The 17,629-nt window shown below is 24.9% G+C and overlaps 3 protein-coding genes across 8 annotated transcripts in view; 2 read left to right on the plus strand and 1 right to left on the minus strand.

The window, feature by feature from the left end:
* Positions 1-7,958, plus strand: part of LOC114127068 (PCI domain-containing protein 2) — a 564,778-nt gene extending 556,820 nt beyond the window's left edge. Inside the window, exons 1-10 of one of the 4 annotated variants that reach the window (XM_027991182.2) lie at positions 2,620-2,753; positions 3,299-3,410; positions 3,496-3,537; positions 3,617-3,741; positions 5,412-5,538; positions 5,602-5,747; positions 5,824-6,041; positions 7,025-7,125; positions 7,198-7,397; positions 7,637-7,958. In XM_027991182.2, coding sequence (XP_027846983.2) covers positions 3,384-3,410; positions 3,496-3,537; positions 3,617-3,741; positions 5,412-5,538; positions 5,602-5,747; positions 5,824-6,041; positions 7,025-7,125; positions 7,198-7,397; positions 7,637-7,889 — 1,239 coding nt within the window. In that variant the 5' untranslated portion in view covers positions 2,620-2,753; positions 3,299-3,383 and the 3' untranslated portion in view covers positions 7,890-7,958. Of the gene's footprint in view, positions 1-2,619; positions 2,828-3,029; positions 3,238-3,298; positions 3,411-3,495; positions 3,538-3,616; positions 3,742-5,411; positions 5,539-5,601; positions 5,748-5,823; positions 6,042-7,024; positions 7,126-7,197; positions 7,398-7,636 lie in introns of those variants that run through there. The other 3 variants (XM_050207377.1, XM_027991183.2, XM_050207373.1) reach the window with 3 other exon arrangements.
* Positions 7,959-8,748: 790 nt separating this feature from the next.
* On the minus strand, positions 8,749-10,141 carry LOC114127069 (V-type proton ATPase 21 kDa proteolipid subunit c''). Its single transcript, XM_027991184.2, has one exon. It carries the CDS (start codon positions 9,988-9,990, stop codon positions 9,364-9,366), a length of 627 nt encoding a protein of 208 aa, XP_027846985.1. The 5' UTR covers positions 9,991-10,141; the 3' UTR covers positions 8,749-9,363.
* Positions 10,142-10,323: 182 nt separating this feature from the next.
* LOC114127078 (annexin B9-like) lies at positions 10,324-17,308 on the plus strand. Of its 3 annotated transcripts, XM_027991205.2 has the most exons (10): positions 10,324-10,686; positions 12,089-12,664; positions 13,387-13,563; positions 13,671-13,875; positions 13,971-14,050; positions 14,110-14,182; positions 14,245-14,418; positions 14,487-14,668; positions 16,154-16,168; positions 16,437-17,308. In XM_027991205.2, exons 1-10 carry the CDS (start codon positions 10,654-10,656, stop codon positions 16,488-16,490), a joined length of 1,569 nt encoding a protein of 522 aa, XP_027847006.2. In that variant the 5' UTR covers positions 10,324-10,653; the 3' UTR covers positions 16,491-17,308. The 3 variants fall into 3 exon arrangements, with proteins under 3 accessions (XP_027847006.2, XP_027847008.1, XP_027847007.2); XM_027991207.2 differs by lacking the exon at positions 12,089-12,664 and having other exon boundaries at positions 10,327-10,686; XM_027991206.2 differs by lacking the exon at positions 16,154-16,168 and having other exon boundaries at positions 10,329-10,686.
* Positions 17,309-17,629: the final 321 nt, after the last annotated feature.

Consider the following 17,629-nt stretch of genomic DNA (forward strand, 5'->3'; position numbering starts at 1 on the left):
AATAAAAATAAAAGGATTATTCTACAATAAATAAATTAATAATATGTATTATATGTTATTAAGGTCATTTTTTTACAAAGTGTATAATAATAATTAATTATTGTAAAAATATAATTAAAAAAAAAAAAATGTAAAACAAATATTGCTGGTTTAAATGTTTAATTTGGTTATCGTGGTATCTATCTATTATAAATCGCATATACTTATCTCGGTATTATTAATAAGATCAAATTAAAAAAAATTAAATGTTTGAAGTAACTTTCTACATCGTTACCTAATTATCAAATGTATGCAACATATATCAGTATATTATACTATGATATGAATATTCACACTATGTATTAGTATAATATATTATACTTATACTATGTTATAAGTTATAACATATACATTATAGTCTATAAATACATCTATATTTCTATAGGTAAGCTCTTCAATTACCATCTAGTACTCTTACAAGTTACAACATTTATCATAGAAAATTATAGGCATCATACATTATACAATATTATAAAGTATTACATAAAAGTACCTATATATGGCTATATGTACCTATAAAATACAAGCTACTTTTTTTTTTTAATAAAAATGTACTAAATAGTAAATACTTAAAATTATAAATCAATTGTATAGGTAATGTATAAACAATAAGTTATAAACATTTTTTGGAAAAGTTAAACGTATTTATACTTAAGTAACACTATAATAATTAATGATAAAAATGTTTTATTAAAAGCTAATAAAATAAATAAATATGATTTAAAAAAATATAATTTTAAATTCATACTTCGTATTTAAATCTTAAATTATTGTACTGCGTATACTAAAATAAAGACTGTATTTGTATAATTTTACCGTATGGCGTATAAGAATAGATCATAATTTATTATATTATTGACTTTTCACATTTAACATTTTATTGATTTGACAGTCTTATTATTCTTATAGTATACTTAGATGATTATTTGGACAGAGATTGTATTACATTATAAACCAAATACCATAAATTACTTATGTTGTAAAATTATAAGATAGGTAATTTAAATCATATTATAAAATAAAAATTACATTGACAAAAGTTAATCAAGAGTAAATAAATAAGAGTAATTCACTAAACAATTCACCTATGAATATAATACAATCGATGAGTGGTACAAAAATAGAAAGTATTAGATATAGATTTTTTAATTTATAAAGAACACAAAATCCTACTATCTACATACCATATTTTTATTCAGCTGGAAGATTTTTTTTATAAAAATATTTCAATGCCTTTTACTTGCATGATTCAGGAACAAGGACATATAATTCACTCGCGGTGACTGATAAAGATATCAAACACAGGTTTTAAGATATTTTTACCTAATCTACCTATCCTAAGAGAATTAAATTTATGACTACAAAATAGCGAATCTCTGAATATATTTAAAAAGTATTATTTATATGTATTTTTTAAAAAAATTATATTTATTATATTAACAACCTACATAAAGTATAATAAAAGAAACTGTTGTAAAGTATAATTATTTAAATTTTTTTCAAATTATTTTGTAACATTCGTACATATGTACTGCATTATTATAGATTATACTTAAATTAATTACATAATTACATATTATCTTCATATGCACGTTACTACTTGCCATTATGGTCTAAAAGCTAAAGCTGTTTAATGTTTACACACTTTGTTTTACATTTCGATTTCATGGCGCTATAGATAGGCTACTAAATGTACCTAATTGCTTGTTATTTTTTTCATACAATAGGTATGTAAAATGATATGACATGAAATTTAGTTTCAATCATCGGAAAGGATTAATAAACAAGAACACACATCATCCGTGAGAAGTACCGCAGCTTTAAAGTTTAAGTCGACATACAGAATCAAAATAAACATTATCAGCTTAAAGTATAAAAATTACGTTAGAGTTGTAAACTTGTAAATTTAATTTAAAAAAAATATACTTATATGCATTATCAACTCACAAAATAATAATATACTCTGTAAATTCTAAAATATGCTAAAACTTACCAGCAGCAATTTAAAATTTTAGAAACTTGGTAATATAGTTATATATATACCTTACTGGACCTTTACTGATATAAGTATCATATCAGTTACATATTACCGATAAGTTGAATACCTACTTTAGAAAATTCATCTCGAATCACAAGACATAGCGTGAAATGATGGATAGAAATATTATAATATATATAATTCACGCAAACAGAATAAATAAAATTCAAAAACTCTCGTGAAAGATGGAGACACAACTACACAAGTTTATATTTTACCTCAAGTCGGGGAAAATATTTAAAAGAAAAATTGGCATTTGAATATTTACCGAGTACAGAAATCTGCCAACCGATTCAATGTATGATGGTATCGTTATTCATTATTATAGTACCTAATTTAACAATATTTTTTATTGTCTAATATAATAAAATTAATTCCTTTATTATGCACGGTACACAATGTTGAATGTTGGTAAAATTATATTTACACGTGCCTGTAGCACAGCCACAGCTACACAACGACCGACGTGCTACTGGTGGTAGTTTGACCACAGAATAGAACCGTGTACTTCATCGTAATTATTTGTGATAGCGGCTCAGCGTCTCGATTTCGGTCGGTATTCTTTCTTATCTCTGGTTTTCATGATAACATGATATTTATTATTTATATTATGCATTTTGTACGATATTAAATCCAGCTTGTAAGTTTCAACCGTAAACGGCGTTAACTGTTTCAAGTGAGTGCTGTGGATTGACTATTGACTGTTAAGATTTTAGTATTTTTTTGTAGTTACCTACCTAGGTATTCAACGTAAGTATTAACTTAACGTAATATTATCGTTTCACAAAATATTATGTTTTTCCGTAATAATTACTAATAAATAATGAACATGAAAATAGCCACTAAGTTATTATTATTTCTTAAGCTATAGTTAAAACACGTTCTATTTCATACCAGGGATCACCAATTTTTCGATGATCATTTTAAGAATTCAAAAAGTTTTTGAGTCAACATAATTTTAACGTACCTTCATATTTATCCAAAAAAATAAAGTCAAAAATGCAAAATATTAAAATTGATGAAAAATTAATTAAATTGATTATAGAAGAAAAAAATTAATTGGATGTGGCCGCTATTATTGACCATAAATAATTCCAATATGTATAATAGACTATTTTTAGTCTTTTCATAGATATGTGTATATAAAGCTGGAAAATCATGTATAATATATTATATGATTATAAAAAATTTTTTTTATATTATATTTATATTTTTTTTCAGAAATCATTTTATTGGAACTCGAGTGATTTTAGTTGCATAGATGGCTTTTGCATAATATACATTTTCCAAGAACCAAATTTCTAACATGTATACAAAAGATTATATTTTATCGGTATGTAAATCAAATTATAATATAAATATAAATATCAATTTTTTTTTTGATTTTTATAAATACTTGGAACCATATTATGTTTCAGACTACAACGTTTTACAATGAAGAGAATGGTTCTGAATTGGCGGTAATAATATTTTTTGCTCATTAGTCATTACTCTAATTTGATTCACAATAAATGTGTCAAAATGCTTTTATTTTCACAGAATTTCTTTTCGTTAAGAGATAATTCATCAAAAGAGTGGAACCTAAAAAATACTATTGATTATCTTCAAAAAATCGCTGAAGATAATGAACTTGATTTTGAGGGTGAAATAGTTCTGCACCTAAGGTAATTTTTATGCTACCTGCTAGTATTGATCATAAATTCTATAAAAAAATTGGATTTCTATCCATCTATGATTAATTTTAATTTAAACAATTAAGTGAATAGTTTAAAAACAACATTGTATGATTAGAGCCAACACTTTCTTTTAGAGATATATCTGTGATAGAATGTATTTGTGTCCTATGTACTTGGTGGCTACAGGCTATTTAATTAATGTTAGGAACCAAATTTAATATTAAAGAATAGTTTAAAATGTTTTAACTCTTATTTTATAATAATTACAGGCAAAAGCCCAATTTATACAAAGGCATATCATAGTACACACATAGCAAAATTTAAGTAAAATCAGTTTGAAATATAAATGATAGATCCTCATTAACAATTATCATAATTATCCTGTTGAGAGAATTTGTTGATTAGTTGAGCAGTGTGGAATAAAAAAATAAGAATTATTGCGAGTGTTTCGAATTGGTATCTCTATATTTATAAGTGCAGGGAGTGATTGAGAGTCAATAGAGCCAAAGAGCAGTTTTTTAAAAGATATATTATGTTGGTAACTACATTTAGCTAAGGTTGAGAGATTTAGGTAACAAAGGCCAGGAGTATAGTCATAAGGTTTTTGTAGTATTCTACTTACCACTATTTTATATTATAATATGCTACCTAACAGAAAATAATATGACATATCTTTAATATCTGTTATATTTTTATTTCATTTTATTACTGGAAAGCACCTATGACTTGAATCATTAAGATTTAAACAACATTAATGGTTAAATAATACTATAATATCCAATATAATAACTGTTAAATATCCACTAAGAGTCTAAGACTAAAATAACTTTTTCTGAGATGACATATAACAATTAATATAATTTTAAAATACTTAACAATGATGATTATTATTTATCAGTAATACATTAAGAAAGTTTTAGTTTAATAAATTTTAATTAATTAGATAGAATGTATAATTTGTTCTATGTGACACTTGATGGTAGGTAAATAGAATTCTATAATAGTATTTAAAATTGTATTTTCTGTTAGAAAGAAGGTAAATATTAACATCTCTATATTATTTGTATATGAGTAATATTATAGTTAAAATATCAAATGCAAAAAAAAATATTTTAAAATTTTCTTTAAAATCAAATCAAAAATAATAATGATGATTGTAATGATAACCAGGGTTAAAATGTTTTTCGTAGTTTTAGCAAAGAAACCAGTAAAAAAAAATGTTCTTTTCAGCATTTCAAAGAAGGCTTATATACACCACGTCAGTATTGGTTAATTGTATTTCTCATATAAATTATTTTTGTTCAATAATATTATATGTATATAATATATGTTATTTTTATTTAATACATAGTTAGTTATTATAGCATAATAATTATTCTCATTTCTTATTTCATTGTTAACTAATAAGTAATAACTATTGAAATGAGACCAACATTACAATTAAATTTGTAATTCTAAACTTGACTAACTTGACAATAGTTAATCAAGTTCCCCAAATAATTTTTTTTTTTTTAATTTAACATGATATAATATATGTTTACTTTTAATATAATTATACTGTCAAAAAGCATTCATGCTTAAAATAAATAAATAATTTAATATCATAGTATAATGTTATACCTAAAAAGCTTCTGTTACTTAATTTAAAATTATTGCAGTGTTCTCAAATCAATAGGAGAAAAAAAATATGATGATGCTTTTAAAGGACAATTAGCAATTTTACAAAACATTGTTAAATATCTTCAGTCTGATAGTGAAAATTGGATGGTTCCACTTGCCAACACAGTAAATATACAATGATTTTAATAAAACGAGTTTATTCATTATAATAAACATTTTATTTTATAGGTTTGTGTAGATCTTAGATATCTGTTAAATGCATACGATAAATATGATTCGACAAATAAAAAATTGAAAATGGAAAAATATAATGATTTTCAAAAAAAATACATTGATATAATGATGATGTATTTCCGTATTTGTTCTAATGACATGTAAGTTATTTCTTTAACATTGATTGTTATAAAATTGTTTTTGTGTTTCTTAAAATATTTGTATTTATAATTACAGTCGAGCTCCAGCCCGGCAATCTAAACGTTGGACAATAATGTTTATTGTGAATCAAATGTTAAAAGTATACCATAAAATCAAGAAATTTCATTTGACTACAGGTTTGACAAAAACCATTTTCATGTGCCCAGACAAGAATACATTTCCAATAGCACATGCAGTTACCTTTTATTATTATACTGGCTGTAAAGAAATATTTGAAGGAAAATTTAATGATGGTTAGAAAATATTTATTATTTATTTATTACTAAAACTATGCTTTCCATTACCCTATAAAATGATTAGACTAATAGAGCCCATGAAAGTGGCAATATGTTGAACAAATTCCATTAAATCTCGTAGTCTTAACACGTTGACTGCGTACTGACGCCAATTGGCGTCATAAGGATCATTCAGCAACGCGTTTGACGCCATTTGACGTCCAATATATATTTAAAGTAAATGGTTTATTATTTTCTACGCATTGCTGAATGTTGTTTTATTATTATTTAGCGTTGTTAAACGCGTGTTTTAAAAAATGTATTTATCCGCGGTTTGAACGTTTGACCAAATAGGATAAAATTCTTATGTTATTTTTAGAAAAGTGGTATACGCACTGTATGAAAACTGCAAAAAGACATACGCAGTTAACGTGTTAATAACTAGAGTACATAACTACATATATAAATAAACTAACAGGGATTATACAAATAAATAATAATAGAATAATATGTGTTATAAAAGATATATGCATATAACTAAATCAATAGTGTTCAATTTTTACTTTTATAAAATAAACATAAGATAGATATTATTAGTAGTTGAGTCATATTTTATACAAGTAATCTATTTAAGTGTCTACCTTTATTATTTTTGAAAGTTTTAATTTATTTTACATAATTTTAAGTTAGAAAAACAATATTTTTGAAAATAAAAATATTTACAATTTATTATTATTAAGTATTATTATTTTTCACATAGATCTTACATTCTTAGCATAAACCAGTTTAATTATGATTTTTTAAAAATTTTAAAAGGTACTGTACAAATGTCACTGTTAGAAATATTTTGTTTATATTTAGATTGTGTTCATATTTAAAAATACTTTTTTTAAATTTTATTATCTTAAAATTAAAGCATTATCCCTTGACCCTTATAAATATTTAATTTAACACATTAAAAAATAATTATATATATCATCAATTGTTTGTGACTGTTTCAGCTAGAGAAAATTTGACAATTGCGTTTGAAGGTTGTCATAGACATTCAATCAAGAACAAGACATTGATTTTGAAGAAACTTATACCATTAAACATGTTGCATGTAAATAAAAGCTAACTATATATTTTATATACAACAATATTTTACAAATAAATTATCATCTATTTGTCTTAGGGAATAATGCCATCAAAACATCTTCTCAATAAGTATAATTTGGATGTATTTAAAGATCTGACTGAGTATATTAAGATGGGCAATGTAAAGAAATTTAGAGAATGCATTGATATTAATGAAGTTTATTATATGAAATGTGGAATATATTTGTTATTGCAAAAATTAATAAATCTTGTTTACAGAAACTTATTTAAGAAATTGTAAGCAATTTAATACTTAAACATATAGTTATAACAAGTAGCACTTGTGTTATAGTTATTAAATAAATTACTAACTTTGAAAAAAATGTATTTTTCCTGAAATAGTAAATGATTAATTTTAATTTAATGTTTTATCAAAATTTTAAGTTTATATATTATTTTCTGTCAAGAATTTAAAATAACACAAGTGCTAATAATATTTCATCAAAATTATTCTAAACTATTATTTCTTTTTGCAGTTTCTTAATTGCTAACAATCATATTATACCAGTTGAAACTATTACAACAATATTGAAAAAGTTTGATGACCCTGAAACAGATTTTGACAAAGCACAGTCTCTATTAGTTAACATGATTTACAGAGGAACACTCCGTGGATATTTGTCTCATGCTCATAAAAAAGTTGTGTTGAGTAAAAAAGATCCATTCCCCACCGGTAAACAAGTTTTTGATAAAGCTACAAAATCGATCAATGAAATTGGACATAATTAGTTTCATTTAATAAATGAAACATGTATGTATTATTGTATTATTCTATTTCTGAAATAATTTTTTTTTTTTACATATTAAGACATGTATTTTCAACAATCTTTTTACTTTTTATAAAATAACAAGCTGTTACAAAACTACACGGGTTAAAATGAATCCATCTTTCATCATTTTCTGTTCTTCATTTGTAATATATAATACCATTGTCTATTGATTATACTAGTATTTATAATCAATGATAATACTAACACAATTACATTTATGATTTTATGAATTTTAATTTCTTAATTATTTTTGACTTATTTTAGAAATAAGCACAAACAACTGATCCTGATGACAAATTCAACTAATACTTAAAATCCAATTTCATTAAGATTGGTAATATTTTTTGTGTTCACATCATAAATAAATCCAAATTTGTATTGAATAAAAAATATCATTAAAGTTATCATTGTATCTGTGTTATAATAAGTATTTGATTTTTCAAATTTTATAACCTAAAAATAAATACACATGTGAAATTGTGAACCATCCTATAACGGTTGAAATATAAATGCTCTTCAAGTCTCAAGGAACTATTGATATAACTCATTGAAAATGCTCATGTGTTTATTTTAGTTTGTACATGACAACCAAAGAAATATTCACTTATTCATGTATTAATAATAAATAAATAATATACAATGAGGTTTTTTGAGTAAATAATAAGTTATATTTACTTTTAAATTTATTGTTTCTTTTTATTTAAATTTGTTATTCATACTAAATACAGTAGGTATATTTATTATGTTAACATTAATCATAAAATAAATACCAAATGTTAAATTTAGTATGATAGGTATAAAATAAATACTGTAACTAATTTAATATTTTAATTAACAAGTATTTATTTATGAACACGTGGAATGATGAAGTACATAATTTGGTATTAATTATTAAAATAAAATGAACAATTTGTTTTGGTTTAATGTATTCTATCTTAAAAGTAACATTATACTTAGAAGTTTGAATATTACTCAAAGACATGAAAGTATGTACTGCAAAAATTAAATTTAATAACCTATCCCTTATAATAAGTAGTCTACAAGTTAAAGGGTTTTCAAGAATATTAATTTTGTATGAATCATTTTCCATACGATTAACAGTAGGCCAAATTTGATCTAGTTCTACAATATGATGGAAGTAGGACTATGTGTTAAAGATAATAGTTTATTACATAAAACAATTGTTTGTAAATTATATATAATATAAACGTATATTTTAAACTTCTATATGAAATGTGTAATTGGGATTGATAATTTACAAATTTGAATAGACCGAGTGAAATAATTAATAATTAATTAACTTATAATAATAACACTAATACTACTTGGTAGATTTAAGAACCATCCAATGTATTACAATTTATTGGAAAATTCAAAATCAAAACAAAACTATTCAAAAATAAATATACACATGAATAACATAGAATGTTGGATTATTTATCACCCATTTTCACTTTGGAAGTAATATATATGCCTACAATCAAACCAAAAAGACCAATGGCACTTCCAAAAATTTCAACAATCAAAATCTTGACAAAAAGTGAAGAGTTTGCTGCATCTGCTAACGCTGCACCTGAACCCACTACTCCAACAGCTATACCACAAAACAGGTTAACCAAACCTACGCTTATACCGGCAGCAAATATTAAATAGCCGGCCATCCAATTTTGATCTCTGATTTGTTGTGCGGTGTCCACATTATCTGTGAACGATTCCAACTGGCCGGACATGACAATTGCAGTGATCAGCCCATAAATGGCCACTGCTTCGCAGAAGATGACGGATATAAGATTTTTGGTCTTGATGCGTGGTGCTTTTACTCCACCACCGACGATGCTCACACCGGTCGTGTGTATTCCTAAAGCGGCTCCAACCACGGACAGAGCAACCGCCAAAGATATACCCAACACAGCCCACATATACGGCGATGTATTGGCTAAGAACCAACCAACACTGATTTGCTCACCTTTACCGGCCAACAGGTAGAACAGTATGATAGCTGACATCAATGTGGATCCCGTTCCGAAGATCGAGTAACCCAATATCGCCCTCAGTCTCATTTTCGATTTTTTTATTACTTTATCGTCGATAAAAAATTACTCAAATCAAACGCAAACGTAACGCATTTAAGTACAATTTATAAAATAATAAAACATACACTAATGTTGCTAATATTTATTACTTAAAAGTTAAAAGTTAAACTCAAAAGGACTCCGCCCCAAGTACGGCTTAGATAGTTGGACGGTGTAATCAATTCTAAACGCTAAACATATGTTTTAATATAATAACAATCCGTATACCGTGGTATGTGATACTACTTGACGTTTATTGCTTCCATGAAAACATGTTGCACTGGATATGGATTTGATAAAAAATAAAATTATTTTTATTCCCATTTCCCATTTCCCACTTGCACTATCATAATGTCATTAATATTATAATTATTATTAATCATTAGTCATTTGTTGACTCGTCACTACTCGCGCGTCAATGGTCATTTTCACTATTTCACTCGTTTATTAGTATTTCACATAAGTATTAGTCACTCGTCTCACTAGTTTCATTCTATTCGTCAATCGTTAGTCAGTTTTCACTAAACGTTTAGAGTTTGAACATTCGTTAGTTCGTTACAAATTCATCATTTTCATTTATTTTTTCGACGAATAATTATAAATATTACTTTTGAATTTAATAAAAGCTATTAATTCAATTAATTTATAAATATGAGCTATCCAGGATATCCTCCTAACAATCAGGTAAGTTTAGTTTTTATTTTATAAGCACTGGGTATCTAAAAAATTTTCTTAATGTACACTGCCTATTTAAAATCACTTTTTTATGAGCAGAAAATCTAATGGTATGCATGTATATACAGATTTTAAGTGTTTTAGTTGAACGAGAGGATACAAATTTACTAATATTATTTTATAAATACTAAATACAAAATATTTTTGTTTCAATCAACAATATTGAATCAAATCTTTATGTGATACAAATCATTAAATTCTAGAATACCTACCAATTTTACATGCAATATCATTTTAAACAATCTGTTTTGTTATTTTCATAGTAAAAGTGAATTTATTCATATAAATGTTTTACCATTTATATTATTTGGTGATGTCTTGGGTTTATCCTATTAAGTAATAGTGAATAATTATTAATATAAATGTTTGATTGATTAGGTACCCATTGTTAATTTTAAATAGTAATTTACTATATTACATCTAGCATGTGTTCAAATTACCTATATTATAACTATAATAAGTATTTAGATTTCTTTCATTAAGATTATTATGTACTAATAACTACTAACACAGTTATCTTAATATTGTATGAACAAATGTATCCTTATAGTTCATTATCGTATGTTAACAGTCATAGGTTATAGCAATGTGTTTATTAGTAGGTACAATAGCACTAATAGTGTCATCTCTGATTTTTATAAAGTAACATTTCATTAGATAGCTCTAGTAACTAGTTATTAAAATAACGTTCCTCTATAAGACAACATTTTTATTAGATTATATTATAATAGGCTTAAAGTGAAATTTCACTGTTATTAATTTACTTTTATACATACACACATATTACTCAAATAATAATATTGATTATAAGCTCTTTTATTGTTCATTATGTTATATATTTAAATATTTAATGCATAAATGTAAAAATTGTTGGTGTCAGTGGTAAATTTGACAAATACCTTTTTTACGTATGCTATTAATTAGATTAAAAATTAAAATTATAGATATAATACTACACTGATCTCAAATAAAAAAAATATATTAAATTGTTTAAAATAAGATAGGAACTTAATATAATTAATATTTTTTATATAAGTAATTATTGTAGTAGGAACATATTTATTTAGTTAATTATCTATGTCTATAACTAGGAATAACACATAATTTCCACTCAAATTGAAAATACCTAATACGGTTGTATATTGAACACAAACCTAATTATTTAATATACTTATTATATAATGTATATTTTTCATTAAATATAAATTAAAACCCTGGTCTTATAATTTTCTATAAGCCAAATGTTAATGTATTAATAGTTGTTTCACAAACTTACAAATTACTACATTCAAAACATATATTTAGTTTTATCTAGTTAAAATATTTATCAACTATTTTGTTTTTTTGGTAGGGATTCCCTGGCCAACCTGGAGTGCAACAACCTGGCTCCCAGTTACCCTATCCGCCATATCCCGGTGGTAATGTAGGACAACAAGGGTATCCAATGCCAAGTGCTTATCCACCAGGCCAACCTAGCTATCCCCAACAGAGCCCATACCCTCCTCAAGTTGGCCAATATCCACCACAACCATCCGGACAGTTCCTACCTCAATCTGGTTCTTATACTCCAAATCCATCAATGTATCCATCATCAGCTGTACCAAGCCAATACCCATCATCCAATGTAGCTGGTCAATATCCATCCACTGTACCAGGGCAATATCCATCATCCACTAACCCTGGCCAATATCCACCACAGGCCGCCCCATATCCAAATGCCCAACTGCCTTCTAGTTATGCACCCCAGTCTGCTGCCTACCCAACTCAATCAGCTTATCCACCTACTCAACAAACATCATCAGTTTATCCAAATATGACAGCTGGTGGTTATGGTGGTGGTTCTCAAGTTCCACCACAAGCAGCATATCCACCTATTAGCACTCCTGCTCATTATCAACCATTGAGCAGCTCACCTACTCAGAAAAAGGTGAGATTTCAATAATTTCTTTTTAAATATATAAATATTGAATGAAATATTTATTTTTAATTTATTTAAAAAATACTGTCATAATAAAAAATTGATAAAAATTAAGTACCTATAATACATTGTCACGAAACTTTCCATTTTTTTTTTTTTTAAATATTTGTATTGAATCTTTTTATGAAATCAATAATAAAACAGTAATTTTATTATATATTCTTAACCTTACATATCAATATCTGGTGGAAATAGGTACATGTAATTCTGCAAATTATAATTATTTGCAATATGTTTATTGATGAAACTAATAATCATTTATGATTAAATATTGTTAATTAGTGTTTATTCTACACGTATTTAGGAAATAATAGTAAGTTCTAAAGAATACTTATACTGATAAATACTCCATTAATATCTCGCTTTCATAAATACTTTATTTAATCGCACTCATTTTAATTAATGCTAAAAGCTTATTCAGCTTATTGCTAAGATAATGCTGATAACATAATAATCGGCTTTTCATATTATTTAAAAATGAATAATTCATTATATTTAAACAATGCTAATTTTTGTAACCAGTAACTTAAGTTATTTATTGCTCATTTGTTAATTAATTTTATATTATAATATTAATTCAATAATTAATTTAATATATAATAATGGTATATAAAACTTATACTGTATTTGTATATTGATGTTTTATGTATTAACTTTCTGTTTTGTTCTAGTCTAATCCAACGGTTCGTCCAGCCAATCCGTTCGATCCACGTCGTGATGCTGAAATATTGCGTAAGGCTATGAAAGGATTTGGAACTGATGAAAAATCAATCATACAGGTCTTGGCTCATAGAGTTAATTCTCAAAGACAGGAAATTGCGGTTCAATTTAAGACTATGTATGGTAAAGTAAGTATACAATTTTCATTAGGCTTATGTCATGCATAAGTTTTAATTACGTAATTATTAATTTTAAATTATATTTTTGTTTAATAAAATATGTTTTATTATTTTAGGATTTGATATCTGATTTGAAAAGTGAACTGAGTGGAAAGTTTGAAGATCTGATTGTGGGACTCATGACACCTACTTATGATTTTCTTGCTAAAGAAATTCACAATGCTATTGATGGTATTGGCACTAATGAAGAAACAATAATTGAGATCATATGCACTGCTTCTAATGCTGAGATTAATAATATAAAAATGGCATACCATAAATGTAGGTTAAATTTAGTTAATAGTCAATTTAAAAATGATTAGCATTAATATTATATTATATTTTTCTATTAATTTAATTATTGCTTTTTTTTTTAGTATTTGGAAATGATTTAGAAAAAGAGCTTATGGGAGAAACATCAGGAAGTTTCCGGAGATTATTAGTATCACTTTGTCAAGTAAGTTTTTGATAATACTTTTCTTGGATGATAATATAAACTTATTTTTATTTGGGTAGGGACAACGCAATGAAAATACATTTGTTGATGTTGCATCTGCACAATGTGATGCACAAAACTTGTTAAAAGCTGGTAAATTATTTCATTTTAAGAAAATGCAAACTAGTAGTGTTTTAATAATTTTAACTTCATAGGTGAATTACAATTTGGAACGGATGAGTCTACATTCAACATGATCTTATGTAGCCGTAGTTACTGTCAATTACAACAAGTATTTTTGGAATATCATCGTTTAACTGGAAGAGATTTTGAAGATGTTATAAAAAGTGAATTCAGTGGAGATATTGAGAATGGACTTAGAGCGATTGGTAAAAATTAAAAAGCTTCTAACTTAAAATTATATACCTATGTATAAACTGTTATATAATTTTTACAGTGAAATCTGTAAGAGATAAAAGTTCATACTTTGCTAAACGTTTACATGAAAGCATGGCTGGTTTTGGCACAAATGACAGGGCATTGATTCGTATTGTTGCAACTCGTTGTGAAATCGACATGGTCGATATAAAAAATGCTTATATGTCGATGTATGGGAAATCTTTGGAGGCTGATATTGCGGTAAGAATTATATTTTGTTTCTTTTACATGTTAGGCACAGTGGTGCAACCCGAATTAATTCAAGGGGGGGGGGGAGTCCAGGAAAATTTTTTATTTATTATATATTGTTTTTCTGTTTTCTGGGTAACTTTAAAAATATAAAATAAAAATAAATAAGGAGCCAGGGGGGGGGGTCTGTACCCGGGGTCCACCCCCTGGATTCACCACTGATTAGGCATAATATTTAAGTGAAGATGTGCAATTAGTTAATTTTATATTAATGTTTAATCTAAAATCATAAATAATTCTATTTAACTGATTATCATAATCATATAATTAAAAATATAATGGTCATTAATAATTGGATTAACTAAGATTGTTACATTAATTTATTCTTATACAATAAACTTTGTTTATTTGTAATATAAATCTAATAATGTGCACTATGTTGACTTGCTCCATTTTTGTAACATCTTACAGGAAAAAAAAAATTAAATATTCTTTTGGTACTTATAAATGCTATCTTATTAAAATGAACTTAAACCTGCAAAAACAAAAAAAAAAAAATGAAATTTTTACTTAGTCCCTTTTACTGAGTTTTATTTGAACATTTTCTCATTTGTGTTTAAAATGATAAATATAGTTTTTGATAATATAAAACTATTAATACAAAAATATTTTCAAATAGAAGGTATTTTACATTTCAATAGTAATATGTAAATTTATAATAGATTTTAAAGAAAAGCAGTTACTTAATTTAATTAAACTGTAATGTGTAAAAAAATAAAATTTATCAATTATTTTAGTATAAAGTATACCAACTACAAACAAAACTTTAAATATATAATTTATATTTTAAATCAATTGTTCTTAATGCAATAATGCATGAGAAATATTCTTATGTTATTAGTTATTTAGAATAAATATAATAATAATTTATTATTATTTTAAATTATATTATAATAATTAAAAAATAATTTAGTATATTATATGCAATAATATTGAAACATGAAAATTAGTTAAAACTGTAGACTTATACAAACATTATTGTGTTTTTTTTTTTTTGATTAAATTACTAATTTTTTAATAGCTCAGCCCTCCTATTAATCACTGTTATACCTACTGTATTAGCTTTCAAAATTAATTATTATATCAAAAGTTTAATTTAGATAATACCAGATTAATTTTATTCTGTACTTGTTTAATCACTATTATTTTTATTGAACTTATAGATAATAAACTTGCAAAAATCAACACATTTTGTGATTGCTATACTTTGTAGTTTAAACTTTAAATCAAATATGTTCAAGTTAATTGACCTAGCTTTAAATGTTCATATTTATGACCTATTTTATTAATTCAGACTAATAATAAAAAAAATTGCTAGTACTTAATATTCTTAAAACTGTAAACAAGAAATTCTTTTATAATCTAGAAAAGTATTGATGACAAATATTATAAACCTAATTAAAAATTTGTTTTGTTTTTATTTATGCGAATCAACAGTCTGATACATTTATGGTGAGTTGCTGCATGAGTAGTGAATGAAAAATATGTCAGCTATAATCATTGATTGCTGAATTGCCTGAAATATTAACTAATATTTTAAAAAATGGTTTGCTCCAACTAATTTTAACCAAACTCTGAAAGTTGTTAGTTTTGCGCACATCCATTAAAAGCCGCTGTAGAAGAAAACTTAACCTATTTCATTAAAATATATATTTAATTAATTTATATTTAAGGTCTCTACAGAAATCTAATTAGTTTATTGATCAATTTTATGTTACAGGACGATACTTCAGGCGACTACAAAAAATGTTTGACAGCTCTAGTTGTTGGCTAAAATAATAGTATACATAATATAATCTTATTATACAGTATTTTATTTATATTATCATTATTACATTTTACGCCTTTTGCATTATTTATTATTATTACTTAATATTGAAATCTAAAATTGATACATGATATTTTCATTACTTGCATTTAATATTGATAATATTTACATATATATTTTTACTCATTCTTAAAACAAGATTTAAATTATGATAGTTAAATTTCATATTTTATTCTTCTTTGCTGTGAATTTAAGCATCATTTAAATATTGGTGTTTAATAGTTAAATACTTCGGGCTTGGGTCTTTAAAAAATAATGGTTATTTTTAATGTTACATAAATACATGATATATTATAGATATTTCTAATTTTTTTACAACTTGACACATGGTAAACACTTAAACTCACTTTGCCAATTTACATTAAATAAATTTTTTTGTTATTATTGAAGATTTGTTAACTCTTTCTATATTTTTCTATATTGTTATTTAAATCAATCAAATTAAAATTATTGATCAAATCTGCTTCATATTTATGTTATAAAGTTATATTAAGTATTACAAATATAGTTTTTAAGCAGGGTAAATATGTGCCACTCCTTAACAAATATTGTAAAACGCTGAATGAATTTATGAACTCAGTGTTTATGACTCTCAAATGTCTTAAAATTGGTGCTTGATAATTTAATATTAATTTGTTGTTATAGTTGAATTATTATACAAATTTTAATTCTTATTATGTATGCATTAATTAAAATATGCATAAATTTATACGGTGGCGTTGTCAATTATTTGTTATTATAAATATACCTTAGTATTACTTGTATTATTGTAATACTTTTTTAGTAAAATAATTTTAAATTCAACCATTTAATTTCAAAATTCTAATTTATTAAAATAATATAGTATTATAACTATTCTAATATTATAATATTCATATGAAAAATTAGTTACGAGACTAAAAACTACAATTTAATGTCTAACTCAATAACATATTTTGCAACGTCACTGGCTTATTAATTATTTGTTATTTGCTATTATTTGTCTTTGGTGTTTTATAATAAAATTTCATTATATTTCAATATTAAAATTTCAGCTGTAATTTTTTTTTTAGAATTAGTTTTTAATCAGTCTTATCATATGGTAA

This window comes from Aphis gossypii, chromosome 1 (assembly GCF_020184175.1).
Source record: "Aphis gossypii isolate Hap1 chromosome 1, ASM2018417v2, whole genome shotgun sequence".
Lineage (NCBI taxonomy): Eukaryota > Metazoa > Arthropoda > Insecta > Hemiptera > Aphididae > Aphis > Aphis gossypii.

Coding starts and splice junctions, on each gene's coding strand:
- LOC114127078 (XM_027991205.2), top strand. CDS start 10,654: ATGAGCTATCCAGGATATCCTCCTAACAATCAG. Junction 10,687..12,088: donor GATATCCTCCTAACAATCAG/GTAAGTTTAGTT, acceptor TTTTTTTGGTAG/GGATTCCCTGGCCAACCTGG. Junction 14,419..14,486: donor GAATGGACTTAGAGCGATTG/GTAAAAATTAAA, acceptor TAATTTTTACAG/TGAAATCTGTAAGAGATAAA.
- LOC114127069 (XM_027991184.2), bottom strand. CDS start 9,990: ATGAGACTGAGGGCGATATTGGGTTACTCGATCTTCGGAACGGGATCC.